The 21,721-nt window shown below is 34.0% G+C and overlaps 1 protein-coding gene across 1 annotated transcript; it reads right to left on the bottom strand.

The window, feature by feature from the left end:
- Positions 1-8,253: 8,253 nt before the first annotated feature.
- LOC113741287 (expansin-A10-like) lies at positions 8,254-9,861 on the bottom strand. The gene is made up of 4 exons (XM_027268782.2): positions 9,691-9,861; positions 9,441-9,570; positions 9,034-9,346; positions 8,254-8,892 (listed from the first exon to the last, which is right to left on the bottom strand). The coding sequence occupies exons 1-4, from the start codon at positions 9,844-9,846 to the stop codon at positions 8,586-8,588; spliced, it is 906 nt and encodes a 301-aa protein (XP_027124583.2). The 5' UTR covers positions 9,847-9,861; the 3' UTR covers positions 8,254-8,585.
- Between the last annotated feature and the right edge of the window lie 11,860 nt (positions 9,862-21,721).

Here is a 21,721-nt window from a genome sequence, read left to right as displayed (position 1 = left end):
TTAATACAAGATATAACAAGTGTAAATCACATTCAATTCATATTATTTAGCCATAAGTTTCATCTACTCCCTAGACAAAGAAAATTAGCTACTCATGAATGATTTAACAATCAAACTCACAAGTTTATTAATGCAAAACATCATAGAGTACAAGTATAAGAAAGATAAAAGAAAGCATAGCCAATTGAAGGTGAAGTGCTCCAATTCCTGCTATGCTCTTGCACAATATGATTACAAGTGAAAAACTCCAACAATGCTTCTCCAAGAACTCCTATCTAGAGAGAAAAAAAATGTTACAAGATGAAAAACTAACTACGTATATTCCCCCTCTTCCTTCTCCCTTGTGTTTCTGCTTAAAAGGTGGTAGAAAGCGTACTTTTTTCCCTTCATAATTTCCTCCACTCAGATTTTGTAAAAAGAAGTCAAATATATGATATTTCTTTTTGTCTACACTCATTTGGTCTTCTCTTTTGTTGCAGAAGCATGTGCCACCAATTTCTGTCCCTCAAAATAGCTAGAAAAGTTGTGAGAAAGGTAAAGAAAAACGGCTGTGCCACTTGCTGAGGAGAGAGGCAGATCCGAGCCACAGATCCGAGGAGTGAAAATGGATCTGAGCTCGGATCTGTGGATCCGAGGACTTTCCATGATGGATCCGAGGTCGGATCTTCCTGACCTCGGATACACTCCGCCAGAAATATAGACGACGGATTGGATCTATCTTGTACACACGGATCCGAGCTCGGATCCACTTTGAGCAATTTTCCAGTTTTTCACTTCTTCCCTTTTCCTACATTTTTGCTCCCAATTTCTTGTGTACTTTGTCCTCTGGATGACCCTTACATTTCTTTCAGCTTGTGCATGAATTTCATACATCAATTACCTTCACAATTTCACAAAATTAACGCATTAATCCACTAATTTATCAATTTTTTAACCTTTAAACAATATTTAAGCAATTATCACCAAAAGAGTTCAAATATGGCTTTAATCTTCTCAAAACATACCAAAAATTCATGCCAAATTTGTACAAAATGTACATTAAATATTCACTTATCAATAATCAATGGTGTGGAACTCTCCAAGTGCAATATTTCTACTTGAATTTATGTGGCTTTATAAGTGGCTGCCCTCTTTAGGATAGAGCCGCAAGAGCATTCCTCAAGCAACCCTCTCAAATGCCAAAATAGAAAATAGGTTTAAAAAAAAAACCATGCGTCCATCACAATACCCAAGCTAAGAAAAATGTGACAACAGTAATTTTTTATTTGAGAATCGGTTGCGATTATAAAAATCCATTCTTTAACAGTATTATATCAAACATTTTCCAATTCTCTAGTCTAAGCTAGATACTATAGTCTTTGTTCTCCAAAAATAAAAAAGTGGAAGTTGAAGGTCATGGATTCGATGTTTTCATTTCAATCCAAAATGATTGCCCTCCTGATGTTCATCGTCCTTTGACAAATTTTCATCCCAATATTTGGAGAACCCAATTCCTCATCTACTCCCCTGATTCCGGCAAGGTGCTAAGATAATTTTTCCAGAACTAGGGTACACAAAACCTATTCAAAAGATAACAAACTTACCGATAACCCTATTATATATCAAACGTACTCAGGTTTTTAAGAAACTTTCTTGCATGTTTTAAAGAAACCTTAACTTCCATCAGGCTTTTTTAGTCATTATCATCATCATCATTATCACGACCATTTATGATTACTGTTAAGACAAGAAGCTTTATAAATGATTTAAAGAAACCTTAACTTCATCAGGGATATACATTAACTTGTCCTTTGATTTGCAGGCAATCTGGACATTGAAGACGTAGTTGCTTGAACAGCTAAAGGAAGAAATCAAGACGGAGCTTCATGCAACTGCTAATAATCCTTCACAACAGCTGCAATTGATCCATGCGATTCAACGACTAGGTATAGAATATCACTTTCAAGAGGAGAAACATTAGAGCTGGGAGGAGTTGATCCCCTAAACTTTTTTTTTTGTCATTTAACCCCCTAAGAGACAGGAATACCCCTCTATTATGCTAAGTTTTTATTTTCAAACTCTCTACTTCCTTTAATCACTGAACTTTAACCTACATTTGACTTTGACCACTCTAATTAATGGTGGTAAAGTTCACATGAGATAAATATCAATATCAATATAAAAACATGAGTATACTAACAATTGATTATTTTTAAAAATTGGCAAAAAAAATATCATAATAATCTCATTATAGGAAAACAACAAAAAAAAGGTACAGTATTGACATATGAATAAGTGATTGTAAAAATGGGTAATTGACTTTAAATAGTGTAATTAAAAGGAAGTGGAATAAAAATTTTTTCTTAATTTCTTAAATTGGAAAATAGATTAAATTGATTTGTAAAAATATATATATACTCCCTTCATCCTATAAAAATAGACTCACTTTTCTTTTGTATCTGTCCCAAATTATAGGCCTATTTCTTTTTTTAAAGAGTAGTTAGTTTGTTAGTTTACTAACATATCTATATGTTGACCTTGGTTGATCAGTCCTTGGTTTTGATGATTAACAAACCAAAATGTAGATTTGGACTAATGTTTTTATGTGAGAAATTTGTTAGAACAGGTCATTGATCCAAAAGAGAATCGAAAAGATTTGAATCAAAGAGAAGTTAAGAAATATGAAGGTTCGGACGTAGAGGATCGGACGCTCGATAGAGGATCGGACGTCCGACAGACGACGATACTCTTCGGACGCTTGGATCGGACGCTCATTCATTGTTTCGGCCGTCCGACACAAAAAGAATGAAAGTTGAACATTCTGACTTCTATCGGATGCAGGGTTCGGACGCAGAACAAATGGTTCGGACGTCCGATAGGTGGTTCGGACGCATGGTTCGGACGCAAAGCAAATGGTTCGGACGTCCGACAGGCCAACGGCTAGTTTCGACAGCATTTAATATTTGACCGTTGGAGAGCCTTTTGGAGCCATTTCTCACCTTCTATAAATACCCCAAAACACAAGAAGACACAGACTTTTGCCAACACTAAATACAAACTTACAAGTAAGATCTTTGAGTAGAAATATTCTTTGTTGGTTGTATAAGGGGTTGGGAAAGTTGGGTTGTGAGGTTGCTCAAGTGAAGGTTACTCTCTAGGAGGAGTAAAACCTTGGTGAAGGTGAACCTATCACTTGGAGTGGTAAAACCTTGATAAAGGTTGCCTCACTTGTATAAAGTAGTTCTTAATTGAGTGGGTAAGCTTTCAATTGTAGCTAGTTGAGGGTTTACTTGGAGAGTAGTAAAATTTCTTTGCTCAACCAAAGTATGTTTGGGGTGAGGAAGGAGTGAGCCTTCACTTATACAAGTTGGTTAGCACTACCATCAATTGAAGAAGCTATTTGGTGGATTCAACTCCAAGTTTGGAAGAAGTTTGAGAGTTTGATTGGTTTGAATTTCTTTTACTTTATTGTTACTCTATTTTTGTGCTTTAAAATTGCTTATATTCTTTGTCATTGTATTTACTTGACTACTTGTCTGGTTGAGTATTTTGGTTGTATTTGGTTGCATCGGGGCTAACACTATATTTAATGTACATAGTTATTAGAAGTTTGTGAATATACATTAGTTGCCTTCTAATGACTCCAAATTGAAAAGTTTGATTGTTTGACAATTTTATTTTGTTGTCCATTTTAGTCAAACATGTAACATTAATTAGACTGACTCTTGCATTGAAAAACTAAAGTACTCTCTAAGTTCCAAAAATATTATAGTAATATGTGCCTCTTACTTTGAATGAATGATCTAATATTATTAAGGGGTATTTGAGGAAACTATGAACAAAAAATAATTGTTGTAACTACATTAACTAAATTTCTTAATCAGTGTGAAAAAAGAAATAGACCTATCTTTACGGGCGGAGAGAGTAATTTTTTTTTTTTACTTTTGTAAATCAGAGAGTGGACATCCTAAATTTTTTTTGTTAGAGAAATTTATTATTTTTCTAAGAAATAAAATTTTGAATAAAGAAAACTAATTTGGAATAAAGAAGAGAAGAGAGAAGAAAAGGGAAAAAAATTACACAGTAGAGATACTCTCAAGGGGTTAAGTGATACGGAACAATTATTAGAGAGTAAAATGAGAATCAGGATATACTTTAAGAGAGTCATTTACAATTAACCCATATAAAAATGGTACCATTTGTATTTTGCAAAGTTTGAATTGAAACCAAACACAATTTTGAAGCAGCTACAAATACATGGGCCAACATATAAATAAAAGGGCAAAGATGGACTCCGTCTGTCTTTTCCATTGGGCTAAGACAGAGTCCATTGGCTTCTATTCGTAAGGAAGAACTTATAACAAATATGACAGGGAATGGAGAGACAGCCCAAGGGTAATCTGAAGGAAGCCACTAACGTCTTCCATTGATAGCATCTTGACCCCATTCAAATTTTGGGCCAATTTGCCCCATATTTCTACCAAAACGAGACTCATGCCAAACCCACGTTTGACAGGCAATCACATTGCGCTCTTAAGAAGCATAGCTGCGATAGCGTTGTTGAAATATTAATATTGTCCATATTTAAGTACTTAATATAAGATAAGCTAACCACTTTACAATCGTCATGATCAAAGTTGCTTCCATCAATTTTTTACTTTATGTTATAATAAATGAGTTATGTGAATATTTTTGAACGTTAAATGAGTGATCTGGTGATGTGTAAAATCATAAGGGAAAAAATAGTAACTTACCCAAAAATTATTTGTTACTAGGTGTTGAGGCAATATTCAATTGCAAGAAAACAACTGAATCTTTTCATTCTACCATGTCAAATGTGAAAATGAAATTTGTGATATTTGCAGTTTGAACGGAAGGGGAACATATTCCTTCAGCAGTGGAATGCTACTTGAAGCAATATGGCATAATGGAGGAGCAAGCACGCGATAAACTTTACCAACAAATTGAATCTGCATGGAAGGTCTTGAATCAAGAACTGCTTAAACCTAGTAGTTCTGCTGCAATTGAATTTGCACCTTGCAAAGCTGTCTCCTTCGAGTTCTACACTTTGCTTGTGTGATTGATGTTTTCTATAAGCACAGAGACGAATATACACACGTGGGAGAAACCATGCGAAGTTGCATCAATTTACTGTTCATTAAGCCCATTCCTATATAAGTTGCTTATAGTTATGTATACCATTTGAAGGATACATAACTTGGGTCATTCCTAAGTTGAAAGGGAATGGAATGGGTTTAAAAACTTGGGTCCAATGGAATGGGTTTAACCATTTTGATCCAATGGATTTCGGCCCAAAAGTTACTTAGGCCAACTCTTAGACTTGAGTCGTGATAGTTGATATCAGAGTTATAGTTTCAACTATACAAGGAAGTGCAAGGAGGAATTAAGAGTCGTGATAGTTGGTATTAGAGTTATAGTTTCAACTATACAAGGAAGTGCAAGGAGGACTTAAGTGCCATGTCAGTTGGGCCAGCATGTTGTAGTTTCAACTATACAAGGAAGTGCAAGGAGGAATTAAGTGCCATGTAGGGTGGAGGGTCATTTCTAGAGTTCATAGAGTCTAGAATTAAGTACCATGTAAGGTGGGGCCACATCTAGAGTTCGAACATGACCATGTGGATAGTTTGAACCTCGCGTGGTCTCTATGTTGGATAAGGCTAGGACAGCGGGTTATAGTTTCAACTATGCAAGAAAGTATAAGGAATTAAGTGCCATGTTAGGCGGATGCCCCTCTAGGAATTAAGTCCCACGTAGGGTGGGGGCCACATCTAGAGTTCGAATATGACCAAGTGGATAGTTTGAATCTTGCGTGGTCTCTACGCTGGATAAAGCTAGGCTAGCAGGTTATAGTTTCAACTATGTTTCAGATATGCAAGAAAGTGTAAGAAGTTAAGTGCTACATCGGGCGGGAGCCACCTCTAGGAATTAAGTGTCATGTAGGGTGGGGGCTACCTCTAGAGTTCAAACATGACCAAGTGGGCAGTCTAAATCTCGCGTGGTATCTATGCGGAGTAAGGCTAGGCCAGTGGGTTCTACTTTCAACTATGCAAGAAAGTGTAAGGAGCTAAGTGTCATGCCGGGTTGGAGCCACCTCTAGAGTTTGTACGAATCACCTCTAGAGTCCGAATACGACCAAATAGACAGTCTGGATTCTAACAGGCTTTTGCAAGAAATGAGACATCCCACATCAAAAGTTGGAAGGGAATGGAATGGGTTTAAAAGTTTAGGTCCAATGGCTACATAGTAACTTCGATTAACCATTTTGGTCGAGTGAATTTCGATCCAAAAGTTATTTAGGCTAGCCCTTGGACCTGAATGGTGACATTACAAGTGTCTAGCTGTTTCATATTTCCCTCAAAAAAAAAAATTCATTCGTGTTATTTCTAATAGTGGCACGGTTGCTATTTGAGGTGTGCAACAAGGGAAAGAAGCACGAATGGTTAGTTCTGGACAAGATTTACAACATTTTGAAACGTTTTGAGCAACTTGTGACTCAATGTAGATAACTTGTACAGCTTTGTCATATAAATATAATTTAAAATACTATTCAAAATTATCTATATATATTATATTAATTGTGTCAGAATTATCATATAAATATAATTTAAACTACTATTCAAAATTATTTATATATTTTATACTAATTGTGTCAGAATTAAATTATCTATATATATTATATTAATTGTGTCCAAATTGGTAGTACTGTTCTGGCAAATGTAAGTTTTGAGTTCTTGTGATCACGGCCGCCAAGGCGCCAACCTCTGGCATTGTCGTCATTCAACAACTGCGCCCTTTCCGTGAAACAAATGCTTTTAAACTATACTACTAACGAGGGGCGGAGCCACCTTGATGTGAAGGTGGGCAATTGCGCCCCCACCCCCTTCGTAAACTTTGCAAAAATTACGATTTGAAAATTTTGTAAAATTTTAAGTTTTTCTCGCTATTGTTCCGCTCTCAATTTTAAACAAATTATTATATCTTGACATTGCCCCCCGTAATTTGAAAACTAGTCATCTCTAAACGACTAATTTCTTTCTTTTAAGTATCTTTTCTATGATCCACTTGATTGAAAGCTATTAATTAAGATACATTTAATTACTAGAATGAGAAAATTTGTAGGAAGTAGAACAAAAACCCCCCAAAATTTTTTATTTCATTTTAAGTGTACAATCTTAATCCCACCGAGCGGAGACCATGGTTTGACCGCTACTAATTAGCACATTAGTTTTAAAAGGTTTGTTTGGTGAGTGTATTAAAGATTCAAAGTGAATAGCCCCATTGTGTTGCGTGAGCATCTGTTCTCTCAATCTTTGTGTAGACGTGCTGTTGGAGAAGAAACAAAGAGAATTCCTTCGTGTTTGGTTTCTCCTAATTTATCACTCTTTGATTTTGGGAGATCAGCCTTTAATATTTTTTTTCCCTAGTATATTAATCCTGAAGTGTCATACCCCAAATTCCCAGTCAAATGGGGCACACAAATTACTGCTCGCCAAGGACCTCCAACTCCGTTGTAGACCGGTATCACAATGGGACTTTATTAGTTTATATTTTTTCTTCTTGGGGAAAGAATTTCAAGCAGGTTTTGGTGGTGCAAACTCGTTTAGATTGGAATTTTATTAGATTTTCTAGTGAGAAAAGCTTTAAAACATTTTCCAATTAATTATTTTTTTTTTTGGGGTCGAAGCACTTTTCAAAATGTCCAAAAGATAACTCTACTAGAAACTAATTTCTGTTCTGCCAAAACAGAATATAATTTTGTATATGTGTGATGGAGCTTTTACTGCCAAGACTAAAATTGTCATAAGCAGCACCAGTATCAAAAAATGCAATGAGAGGTCTGGGCTGGGAATACTTATCCAAAAGGATATGAACTAATGCTTGTGGATAGGTCTTCTTCTTATTGTGACATAAAAGCTCAGGTGAAAAAACAAATAGTATTAAAAGAAATACTATACTACATGAGTTTTAGAAATTTTAAAAAAAATGCTGAAATTAAAATTAAATAGCAAATACAACCAAACAAATTTCACATGTAGACATTGAGATAGATAGGGACACAAGTTCAATTTAAGGTTCAGCACCCAAGGTGTCAAGTCCTTTTATTGATGGCGATTGTCAGAAAAGGAAGCAGACAACATTAACGGTTTGCAGTCTGATAGAATCAGATACTATCAATAACCACGCCTTTACCAGAAGGCAACACCACCACAAAAAAAAAAAAAAAAAAATCAGCTTTAGCTGAGTACAATAACATTAACTTCACCCTTAATAATACTCTTGCCTTAATCAACTTAAAGACATTAAACCAATCAAACCAAAGATAGTACCATGAAGTATTAATTGGCGGGTGGTTAGAACCGTAACCTACCACTGCCCTATTTCTGCCTTCCTAAAAAGACCTAGACAGAAACAAACTTCATGTGACACAACTAAGGAAAAATGGTTAGGGGCCCTTTAAAACAAGCCCTACCCCAATTTTTCTCTTTTTTTTTTTCTTTTTTGACACGAAAATTGCAATCTCTAGTGACTCATCCATCACCTATAAAATTCATTTACCAAACTAATACATAACGCTAGTGATTCAATTAAGTGAATTGTCCACCAGTGAAGGTTTGGCCATAGGACCAGCCAGCAGGCATAGCATTGTTGCAGACCACGGTTCGACCATCACTAGTGGTGACCTTGAATGAGATGCTTTGTCCATCAAGAAAAGAGTTGCTTTGCCAGTTCTGTCCCCAATTTCTTGACATTGGTTGCCAATTACTGCTTGACCCTTTGACTGAAACGGCATGGACATCACCAGCACCTCCAACATTTGTGATTAGGACCAGGTTGAAGTAAGAATGGCCATTGATGGTAAATCTGATGCCGCCCTTCCTTTGACATGGCACCCTGTTGTTACATGTTCATATTTATGTTGTCAGAATCCAATCTTTGACAGGAAAATTAGTCTTGAGTGTTGTGCTGGTGATAGAACTTTATTTACCTACATGAAACTGAAGAAAAAGGGAATGAAAAGGTGCAAGAATCTACCTTCTATAAGAGACTGGGACAATTCCAGCTCTGTATTGACCAATACGCTGGAAAACAGGCTGAGAGAGGTCAAAATGTTGCAGAGGTGGATTGCACCAGCCTCCATCATTGTTTGGGAGTGCATTGTTAGGAGGGCAAAAGTTGGTAGCTGTGACAATAATGGAACCAGGAAGGCAAGCTTTTGGGTCATTCATACATTTGATTTCAAAGCAAGCTCCACAGCTCAGTCCATTGTTGAACAATGCGGTGCTCAGAGCAGCTGTGTTTGTCCCATAACCTTGGCTATATAGATTTCCATAGCCACAAGCCCCTCCTGCAGATAAAGAAAGAATTTAATTATTCTCCACAAGTTTATTAATAATTGGACTATGAGAAGGATTGAAGAGGAATATGTGATGAATTCTTACCCATTGTGCCGGAAGCATCACCACCTCCATAGAAAGTAGCATGAGCATCAGTCCACCCCTCGTCATATCCATGAACAAACGAGGAAATGGAAAGATAGCCAATGATGAGAAAACCAAGAAGTTCCATTTTCTGTAGAGAAAAAAAACAATTCAAATGAGAGTTGTTAGGAGCATTTATGATCCCTCAACATAAAAATCAAGAAAGAGAAAAACGTTTTTTTTTTCTTTTTTTTCATTAGAGAATATTAACCTTGATGCTTGCTAAGTTGCTTATCTTTTTTCTGAAAGAAGAGAGGAGAGTGAAAGAGTGTGTGAGGAAAATTGAGCTGGGGAGAAATGGATATATATAGACCATTGGAGGGGAGAGGGGGGCAACAGGGGCAGGGCATTGCATGGCTAACATCATAGTCTATCTTTTTTCAGCTTTTTGCTTTTGTTTACCTTCTTTTTCTTGGCTGAATAGGACCAAAATCCTCAGTCTTCACACTGTGTACGGCGGGGACTCAAAACTGGGTGCAAGCGGTTATTTCTGTTTGTGTTCTAGGCATCTTTTTTGACTTACAACCAAGCGGTTTGGAACCTCGTCATTGCTGTCTCATTATTGTCAATTACTGTTTACTGTTCCTTTTGTATGGTAAAATTCGATTGGATTAACACATGAGTTCGGGGCAATTGATAAGTGAGTTACTAATACCAATGAAACGTCACAGTTCGACTCTTGTTTGTAACGTTTTGAAAATCTCTGGGTCAGACCTTCACTCCTGAGCAGGAGTCGAACTTTGTAGGCGCTCTTCAGATTGAATTCGGATTAATCTAACTGAAGGTCGGGATACTCGGTGTTTAAAGCCAAAAAAAAAAAAAAATCAATTGGATTGCATGATGATGCTAGGCTCAGTGGTCACAAGATGAATCTAACTCTCACCCTGTATTGCAACTAAGAGCAACAGCAGCGCGGGTGCAATGGAGGGCCATTACACCACTCCATGACACGGTCTCCCATTGGAGCCGTGTCATGGAGATTACACGCATCATGGATATGATGTGTGTAATCCCATTAGAAGGTGGGATCCATGATTAAATGTAATCCTATTATGTTATGGAGTTCAACTAATTACATTCCGAATTATTAATTAAGTATGGATTATTATGATATCTTCGCATTTAAGGTATCAAATATTTGTTTAATTTCCTGCATAATTATTTTTGAAAACAAAACAATATATTATTTTTGAAAGATAGAAAAAGATATATTATTCAAACTTAAAAATTAATAATATCATTTTTAGAAAATAAAAAATTCAAAATGTAAAAAATTTAATGAAAGTTAGTACTTTATTTTTTAAAAATAACAAAATTATTTTTAAAAATTACTTTATTTATTTATGGGATATGAGTTATGCATTATTAAAATAAATATTTGATTTGATTGTGGACCCACGCTATTACACCTTATGGAGTATAATCCATTGTGAGTGAAAGTGTAATAAAAGAGGAGAAAGTGGAATGCTGATGTGGCATGTGGATTACACTTCACAAGGTGTAATAGCATTGTGGATGCTCTAACTGTGAACAGCTGCATTAGAAGAGAGAGCCATAACACGGACCAAATAATTGAGAAATAATTTTACAATTTTTTTGGATAAAATTATTAGTAACCCACAATGATTGAAGAACACAACCAGATTAGTAGCTTATATTTACAAACTAACTTGCACCGGGGACAAATATTAAGGCCTTGTTTGGACAGCAATTAAGGCCTTGTTTGAAAAATTGTTTCGTTTTTCGTAAAAATATTTTTCAATTACCTTTTTATCTCACATATATCAAATTGTTACAGTAATTTTTCTACAAAAAAATTCAGAAAAATGCAATCCAAACAAAGCCTTACATTATGTTAGAAAAAACTCACATATAGTGAGATTTGAATGCATAACCTTTAACAATTAAATGCATACTTTCCATTCTGCATATCAAATCATGTATCAATCTTGTAGAATACCCAGGGTTACATTCTACAAATGAAAGTTTGTAGATTGAATTGCTTATTAATTATTTCTTTTTTCAGGGTTCCTTTCTTAATGGATTATATTAGATAATTGGAAATTAATTACCCCTCAAGATTACTGAGTAAGAATAAACCCTCATTCCACAAGAGAGAAAGAAAGCATGAGATTCCATTCCTCCCAGTCTCACCGACCAATCCTTAGCACCCTGGTTGTCGTCATGCCAGAAGTGTAGCACATTTAGTACTCTTGCGGTCGTAGCACCTGTAATGATAAACCATAATATGGACCACATAATTGACAAATAATTTTACAATTTTTGTGTGATGCACTACAGCGAATCCACAATCGTGATCCAAGCAACACAAATAGATTACTAGCCTATAATATTACCACTTAACCTATAAATAGAGGGACAAATATTAACATTACATTTGAAAAAACTTAAATATATTGAGACTTGAACCCAAAATCTTTATTTTCATAATTAAATACACACTTTTCATAACAGTAGAGATGTCAATTACAACTCAATTATATTGACTCACCCAAACTCGCTCACTAATAAGTGAATTTAGGTATACAATAAACTTTAAATGTGTCTAAATAGGCACTCATTAAACCCATTTAATTGGTGGATAGTGAGTTGAATCGACTCACTCATTTAAATCCATTTAAAAATAATTATATATTTAAACTCAATTAGTGTTAACCAAATAAATTAAATTTCTTACCAATATGATAATAATAAAATATCATTATTTCTTGTCAAACAAAATGCCAAAAAAATAAAAAATGTAAAATTTCAAGAAAACATAAATGAGTAATAGGGTATGCCTATACCCATTTATTAAATGGATGCAAATGGACTGGCTCATTTTGACCCATTTATTAAATGGGTTGACCCAATTATGCTCATTACCAAATTATAACCTGCCCAATCTAAACCAAGGCACCCATTTTGATACCTCTACATAATGGGTATCAAATTACAATTGTATCAATCTTATAGAATCCCAAGTATTACACTTCACAAGTGAAATTAATATTGCTCAACTGCATTATTTTTTTTAGGGTTGCTATCTTTGCGGTTTATATAAAAAATTATTGAAAATTATCATTCAAAGATAGTTATAAAACCGAACTCAGAACTCAACCCGAAAAAGTGATCGAGTCACCGGTTCAACTGCAACTTGAGTAGTTCAACTGTGGGTTGCACAATAGTTATATTATACAATATAATAATGTATTTTAAATTATAAAAATAGTAAAATTTTTAAGTTGGCAGTTCAATCGGCGACTTTTTCTTGATTTATCAGTTGAACTGTCGGGCCGTTAACTGGCCAACAGACTTGTTGCTTCACTGATTTAATTAGCATCCCAACTCGATTCTATGGTCAGTTTACTGGGTTGATCGGTTCGACTACTGAACCAGGCCAAATTTTATAACTACGCATTCAAGTTTAAGCTGACTAAGAGTGCCCCCTCTAGTCTCCTCATTCAACAAGATAGAATGAAAGCAAGAGATTGAATTTCCCCAAGTCTGACCGACCAAAACCCTCTCACTCCAGCGGTCGTAGTACTAGTAAGTATAGCACATTTACTCCGATGTTTGGTTGTTGAGCCGATTATTGAGACCTCAGCAAGTGTGAAATAGGGAATGACATTAATACTAGTAGACTAGTTGTAGCAGCAAATTTGACTCATTTATTTCCGCTAGAAAAATCTGCAGGAGTGATCTTGCCATTTAATTTCCTCTCTGTTACGTACATTACACCTCCAATTCCAGTCCAACAAAAACCAAAGCACACTGCACAAGTCACAAGTAGAAGATATACCAAAAAAGGGTAGGGCAAGGCAAGATAACAAGCACATGGGTGATGTATGGGATGACTAATCAATGATAAGAGAGCTGTCATTGTTAGTTGTCATAAGTTGGAAGGAAAACCCAAGATATGTAGCATCTCTTCTTTTTTTTTTTTTTGTTTCTTTTATTTTTAATCAAGAAAATGTTGTGATTGTGAAATTGGCAAAGTCATCTTCTCGATACACATCTTACAAAATTAAAGTCGAGTAGATTGATTAATAGTGTAACAATTGCGTTCCCTTTCATTCCTACTCAGCAAACTTGACAAAAATCGTCACCATTTCAACTGAAAATATTCAGTGACAAGTTTCAAGCCTAATGAAAAGGATGTGTCGGTCGAATTGTCAAGCAATACTGAAAAGTTAATAATAAGTATTTATAAGTATAAAATTAGTATTTGAAAAACATAATCAGTATTCTTTAATAATGTGTTGCTCTTGTGACAAATGCTGATTAGCAATTTTAACATTGTCAATTTTGAAACTATAGTAGAACTCCAATCTGGCCTTCATGCATAGACCACTTGCGGGTTTGAAAGAAAGAATAGTAGCTGCTCTCGGGTTTTAAATTGTGGCTAACTTGTTACTAACTGCTGATGCCTGAACTATGTAGAGTCTAGAATGTGAATATCAACTTTGATATTTTTCATTTCCAAAAGGCTGCAACCTTAGCTATGGTGCATGGCATGTGATGATTTTGAATATCAAATCCCCAAAAGCCAAAAGAAAGAACTAATAAGTTTAAAAAAAGAAGAAGAAAAGAGTCGGCTCGTGATGATGAGTGGTCATATATCCTCCCGCATGAGCGGCTAGGCGCCCATGCCTCAACTTGAGCTGCCGCCTCTGCCTCTTTTTTGCTGCTTTACTGCCACTATCTCTTTTGCCATCTTCGGCAGGGCTGTTCCCTCCCTCTCTCTTTTCTATCTTTTGGACCTTTTTGGTTTTACCATATTCTTGGTTTATTACTTTCTTTTATTGCTGTATTCTTTTGTTTCTTTTCTTTATTTACTGTATTTCATTTCTGTGTTGTTTTTGTTTTCCCTTTATAATATTGTTTTTGATGAAAGATCTTTGGGATGTGCAACGTACTTTCATTGTAATTTTTTATAGTTTCGGGTAAGTATGACTCCAAATTAATCCAGTGGTTACAATTAGAGCAAGGACCTATGTTAATTTTGTGACTAGTTTAATAAAACTTTATTTTGAATTACAGTCAGTTACATTTGATATTTGGTAGGTTAATTATAAACTTTTTTCTGTTCATGTACTCCTATGAAGTAAATATTCATTAACTAAAAGTGTAGACAATTCATTCTCCCCATTAATTTGCTCTCTATTTAGAGCTTTTCTTTGCTAAAAATTCAACAATGATGATAAATATTGTACAAAGTGCCATTGTGCATGCTTGTCCTAACGACAAAATAAAAAATAAAGGGAATAACAGTTAGAGGTGGCAATTTGTCCCAAGTCCCAATGGGTTATCCATGCCCATGGGGACTTTGGGCGGGATGGGTATTGGATTTTGATATTGGGTTTAAAATGGGACAAATCCCAATTGTACCCATTAATTGATGGGAATACTTGGGAAATACTTGGGTACCTATTGGGCTCAAATAACAAGGGCTCTGTTTGGTTTAGCTATTTTTGGGGGGTATTTTTGAAATATTTTATTATAGCAGTGTATATGAAAAATTTTTACTATAAATTTTTTTTGAAATATTTGATATACTAATATGGATGGGATGTTTTTTTAGTTATTGTATATTACTGTAACATTATATTTGAAAAACTTATTTTTTGAAAAAATAGCCAATCCAAACGGAGTCTTAGATTAAAAAATTATCTTTAATAATTTTTATAGTCATACTAGAGAATATAATCTAGTAGTTTTCCTAGTCATTATCCACAAGAATTTTCAACATTTCAGTCAATTTAGACCTGTCATCTTTGGACAATGATGAGGATAAATATTCAACACCTTAAGTACCTTGGTCATCTTGATATATGTTGGAATATGACTGTATATCTATTTTTTCCTTTATTTGTTAATCCAATTTTTTATGGGAATCCTGAGTATAAAGCACTTGCATGTTTATTTAATAAAACTAAAAAAAATTTAATAAATCAAAAATATTAAAATTATATAAAAAATAAAAATGAATTAAAGGAAAAAAAATATGTAGAAAATAGATTTGGGTATTGGGCGGGATCAATCTAAACCCATCCCAAAGTGATTCCGCCCAAGTTAGTCCCAAAACACATATGGGTAAGGTTGGGCCCAAACCCATATGACTCGGTTCCATCACAAACCCAAGCAAATCCCGCCCATCCCGCCCATTTTGCCACCTCTAATAACAGTAAACAATATGACGAAAAAAAAAAAAGAATTGCTTGTACATTATGTAGAATGACAATATGTTCGATTCATCGTATCAATTGTATTTCATTATGGAAGAGCCAACATTTATTCATGGTAAAATAAAAATACAAACGTGAACGTTTAATTGAAATCTTTTCTTGATGTAATTCAAATAATTCGTGCACATAGAGACACTAACTAACTACCAAAATTTTTTCGTAAGTATTATTTTGTTTGCATCATAAAGATGGATGTGAATTGACCAAAATACTTGACTCGGATTCGCGAGTAGCTCAATCAAAGACTTAATTGGACTTGGTGTTGATTGAGTTCAAGCGACTTGATAAGATAATCAAGTTGAGTTCAAGTAGAAAAAATTAATACTCGAATACTCGTCATATTTTTTCAAGTTGTGTGTTTATAATATAATTTTTAATTATTTATTTTAAATTTATTAAATTTACTAAAAATCGAGTTTGAAAGCTTGATTGAAGTCAATTAAGCTCAATTGAGCTTGATTTGATGGAGTACAAGTCCGAACTCAACTTTGAAGAATTTGACGAGTTCGAATAGAGCATTATTCGAACTCGATTCGACTCAATAGCAATCCTAATTATAAACATGTTTTTCAATTACGTTTTATCTACTACAAAAAGCACAACAGTAATTATTTCTAATAATATTTCAAATGAGCTTCTTTTCATATACTTTTACTATTTTGTGTGCATGAATCTGCCTCTCAGGAGCTTGTAAGTTTTAATTGAATAAAATGCAATCCTCAAGTCACAAAATTCAATTTCCATACCCAATCTGGCAACCATAAAAATTCATATGCATGCGTGAAAACCACTCAATAGCTAACAACCACAAAACAATCTGGATCTTGTCCCCAACGTTTGAAAAGTAATAGTATTAGCTCAAGTTCAAAGTATACTTCCCCGTCATTTTAAAAAAATGAAAGTGAAAATCTTATATGGGAAAAAGCTAGCATCAACGTCGATTTGCTTCAAGAAAGCCAACTTGAAAACGTAAATGGTTTTTTATAGGATCGCACGTAGGCCGTTGCCTATGTTATCAACTTTGTCATTTTGTTCCCAAATTTATTCGGCCTTTATTTATTTTGCAAAAAACCGATAACGACCGATTGAAAAGAATCATACGTTAATGCACACGACAAATTCTGAAGATATGACAATTACAGTATTGAAAAATATAAATTTGTAGGGCTGTTTTCAAGTTTCAAGTGGGGTCTTAGGCCAAAATCTGTTGTGCATAACTTTTGCAAGATTGTGTTAATCTACTGATTGTGATTACCATCAGTTCTGCCTGTTAGAAAACTGTAGTAAATAATAAAACTATACTAGACAAATACAGAGACTTTGAGGCGTGAAAGCACTTTCCTTAAGGTGTTATTTGCCTCTATTAGACAAATTACCTCTAGGATACAACAAAGTCTAAGAACTATCAAATGAAAAGTAAAGTGATTTAATTCTGTCGAAATCCTACTATTTAAAAGGATTGAAGCACCTATTCAAGGCACTATCAGGCCCCAAGTGCCCAAGTGCCCTTGTCAAGATTTTATATATCTTGAAATAAGTTTCCCACCAAACTTTCCCTCCAAACTAATATCTTGGAACAAGTTTGTAAAGGAATAGGACAATGACTCATATATAGGCAACATGCACTTTATCCTCTTTCAATGTGGGACAATGAATTTCTACATACTTATTACAAACTATTACCAATACTGCCAACAGCCATTTGGTCTGTTGGTTACCACCAAAACTTATTTGATAAGAAAATGGACCAAAAAGTAAGAAAAGTTTTCCACATAATGAGAAATAATCAAGGAAAAATAGAAAGCACAAAATACTTTCAATTTTCAAGTAATACGAACAGCTTTATATGCTAACCTAGTAAATAACTACTGATCTTTACGGTTGTTGTGAACTGTGTTTATGATACAAGTATATTTTTCAAACAATTGACTTATAGGAAAGAATTTTGAAATTCACGACTGGTAAATTATTGTTTATACTCTAATTTGCTTTTTAGGTTTATAATATTACTACAGGATAGTATAATATGGTTGTTTATTTTCCTCGGTATACTAAAACAAACTAAATTTTGATGTGTTTCATTAAAGAGTTTGACAGCTAATTATCATTTGGAGGAAATTCCACTTCATTTTACTCTTGATTAATAATATTTGCTACACATTTTTTGTTCTCCTTTTATTTTGCAATGTTTATTTCCAAAAAAAAAAAAAAGGATTCTCATAGTTTTATTTAGGGTAAATTACATGTAACTTCCCTGTGATTTTATTTATTGCCACATGACCCTCCTAACATTTCAAAATATCTACTTCATCCCCCTATAGTTTTACATAAAGTGAAAAATTAACGGAAAATAGCTATATAACGTTATTAGTTGAAATACCAATAGTGCCCTTACTTAAACGCTAAATTAATCGATGGATTAACCACCTTGTATTAAAGTATAGGGAGATTACATAGATAAATGCAAAAATCACAAGGGAGTAAAGTGGATATCTATACAAATTATAAAGGGATTGCATTGATAGTAAGATTTTATCACACGTGCTTTTAAAGTGCGTTTGGTATAAACACCGTAATAAATTGTATATTTCTTTCATTTTTCACTTTACATGAAACCATATGATGGTTATGTAGCTATTTTAAAACCTTAGGAGCCATCTAACATTCTGTAAAACTATAGGGAGTAATAAGTAAATTACCCTTTTTTTTATTACTGACACGCAAAGAATGGAGATATAACCATGTAAGTACTCCATACTTGTTTTTGAGAATTAAGAATGACAAACTCAACCACAAATAAACTTTTCCAGAAGGAAAAGTAATGCAAGAAATTGAACCATCTAATTTTTAAAAACTTTTGTATTAATGGAAACGTGGATTTTTTTGTAAGCAATAAATTGTAGGAATATGACATGTAAATCCTACTTTGAGTTCACTAATAAAATATGAAATGGAAGATCCATTTAGATTATTCAAATACATGAAATAGCTTAATTGCATGGTTCGACCTATGCAATATTATGTGTAAAGAGTGGAAGTCGTGTACAAGACTGAAGGTGATTGATCCAACAACACAAGGAAACTTTTAAAAAGCTCTCGAAGAAGACATAAATGGCATTTTCAGAAAACCAAAATTGAATAAATGGTCCTTAGACCTTGGTGCAGTACCTATTATATAACCTATAAAATAAACATTAATCTATATTATTTTGGTTTTCTTCACAGACACTCACTCCTTTCATTTTATTTTATACTAGTTTTGGTTTACTAGCATAGAATAAAATGTATAAATGGCCCTTAGGGCATGGTGCACCAATAATGTAACCTCTAAATGATCAATTTTTTTTTGTTTTCTTTACAAACACTTACTCCTTTTATTTTAGTCCATTTTAGTTTTTGTTTCTTGGTAAAGAGCAATTTTATTTCGAAAAGAATCTTACTCCCTCCGTCCCACTTTTATAGTCTTGTTTTCCTTTTTTGTCTGTCCCAAATTGTAGTCCACTTTCTAATTGAAGAATGTAGTTGTATTTTAATTTTTCTAAAATACCCTTATTCAATGTAAGTTGTTGTTAATATAAACTTATCCCATTTAATGAGAGTTGATTCTTTTTTTTACCATCAATTCAAGTTCTCATAAAGTTGTACTCTAATTAATGTAAGGGTATTTTAGGAAAATAGATACCTAAATTGATTGTTCCAACAAAATTAACTACTTTTTATTAAACTGTGTGAAAAAAAAAATCAGAACTATTAAAGTGGGACGGAGGGAGTATTATATTACGGCCATAGAACGGCGGAACCAAGACATTGGAAAATTGCATGAATTCTGTTTCACCAATTCCCTCGCACTATGACTACTGTAAAAGCAGTTCCCGCTTCACATTTCAATTTTCAACCAATAATAAGTGTGCTTTCAAGAATTTGCTCAGAAAAAGAAAGAGTCTTACACTTTCTTTTGACCGAATTTTATTGGAGCAATAGAATAAACATATTACCCTAATTTCCATGCCATGTTATCAAGCTTTTTTTTTTCTTTAGGTCACGATCTCAACATTTACTAGACTAAGTTTCAGTAATATATTCAAATCTTTAATATCAGCCCTTACTAGAATTTCACTCTTTGACTACTCAAATTGTTTTAAAGTGAAGGAAATTTGTTACATTCAAATGGCTTTTCTCAAACTAAAGCTAGAATTTATACTTGGTTTTTTTTTTTAAAAAAAAACTAGAATTATTGTACATCTTATGGATTATGACCCTTGAGCTTTGAGGCTCTGGTCACCGTCAAATCCACGAAGAAAATCCAACAAAAGATTATAGAATGTGAAAGCTAGCTAGTGGTACTTAGCTTGACTTTTGCTAGTGAACGAACCCTCTTTTTCTTTTCGTATTTGGGGACAATCAAGAAAACATGGTTCCTTCCGTCACGGTGGACACCTTGACACTTGGTACAAGATGAAAATTTTCATGAGTTAATATAGAAAAGTTGTTTCCTCTCCCAGCAGAAAAAATGACAAAGAGAGAAAGAAACTTGTTACACTTGTTCTTCTTCTTCCTTTAGCTTTCTTGCCTATCAGCATCAAAATTACTTTTGAAATGGCTGTCAATGATTCTGGCTATTTTGCATAATTACTCTTAATCAAAACCAATCAATAGCTAACAACCAGGAAAGACACACCTGACTTTGTCCCCATGATTTGATGATTGATGTGCCTCCAAAGTTGAAAGTATCCCAACACTAATTAGGCCAAATTTATCACTCTAGAGATCAAACTTTTATCTTGTAGAAAAATGTGATTTCTCAATTGCTTTTTAATTTTTCGAAGGGGCAGAAATTAAGCAACCACAATAGGAACGTGAATGGAAAATATATTTAAAAATAAATAAATAAAATTTTTTTCCTAAATAACAAATCTCAACCAGCCACAAAATTGTTTTTTTTGAGTTCTATTATTGAAGGCCTTTCATGTTAGGTGTATTGATCCTGTTGGAGAGTTTTATAATCTATTTTGGGTACTGTACTGATGAGATTTAATTCATCATTAGATGTTAAATAAGAGTTATCAACTTTTAGATAATTTTTAAGAGTTTTGTTCACCAGATGACGCGACAAGATATAATTGGATTAGAATTTTGAATACAGTACCAAGAAAAAAAACTATGGTATTTTCCATATTTTTATATTCATTTGAGGTTTTGCCTTTCTATGAGATTTCAACGTAATTATGAGTTGGTTGGAGGATTTTAAAATGTTAAGTTGTGAAGAAAAGCTAGCTTGGTAAGATATATCCTTTTGTTTTTTGAATCGTGGGCTTTTGCTCGCTTTTCGTTTGAACTGTCAAGACATGCGCACGCTTTGTTCGAATCACTTGACAGCGCATCTTCCAGCTTAATGCGAGCGATGCGCGTGCATAAATCTATTAGGTTTCTGCTTTTACTCCTGAGTTCAATCTTTAAAACCTGTAGTAAATATTTCTTTGGATAAATTTTTAAGAAAAAAAAAAAACAAGAGGCAACTGCTAATGCCAAATTTTATTGCCGTAGCTGTTCTCGTAGTAAATACTCAAACTTGCCCTTCTTATGCTAAAATGCATGTTGAACTTGAAAGGGGTAGTTTTGTCATTTTAATCAAAATTGCTATGCATAAAATATTTAAGTTGCGGCAATATTATTTGCCAAAAGAAAAAAAATAAAAACTATTTTGACTGCCTCCAATTTTCTCATGTATTGAATACTTTTTTATATATATATAGGATTGCATCTAACTCACAATTATGGGATCAACACAGACAAACCACAACTCAGTAATATTACAAACTCACTCACAAATCATGGGTTAAATAATTAAAGACTACATTATTAGACTAAACAAGTCACATATAATCCTCCGAATCACATGTAAGTACACTGACATCTTAGACAACTAGTACTTTTTTTGTCGTAACGGCACATGTCTAGTCTACTCCTACTCCTAAGTGGGCGGAGGAGGGGGAA

Source organism: Coffea arabica, chromosome 4e (assembly GCF_036785885.1).
Source record: "Coffea arabica cultivar ET-39 chromosome 4e, Coffea Arabica ET-39 HiFi, whole genome shotgun sequence".
Classification (NCBI taxonomy): Eukaryota; Viridiplantae; Streptophyta; class Magnoliopsida; order Gentianales; family Rubiaceae; genus Coffea; species Coffea arabica.
Note: the sequence above shows the minus strand (reverse complement) of the source record. Positions and strands in the feature narration are given on the sequence as shown.

What these genes read in the sequence shown, in the direction of transcription:
- LOC113741287 (XM_027268782.2), bottom strand. Translation starts at nt 9,846, where the DNA reads ATGATGTTAGCCATGCAATGCCCTGCCCCTGTTGCCCCCCTCTCCCCT. An exon ending in GCAACTTAGCAAGCATCAAG is followed by an intron (nt 9,571 to 9,690) that starts GTTAATATTCTC and finishes TTTTCTCTACAG; the next exon opens with AAAATGGAACTTCTTGGTTT. An exon ending in TGATGCTTCCGGCACAATGG is followed by an intron (nt 9,347 to 9,440) that starts GTAAGAATTCAT and finishes CTTTATCTGCAG; the next exon opens with GAGGGGCTTGTGGCTATGGA.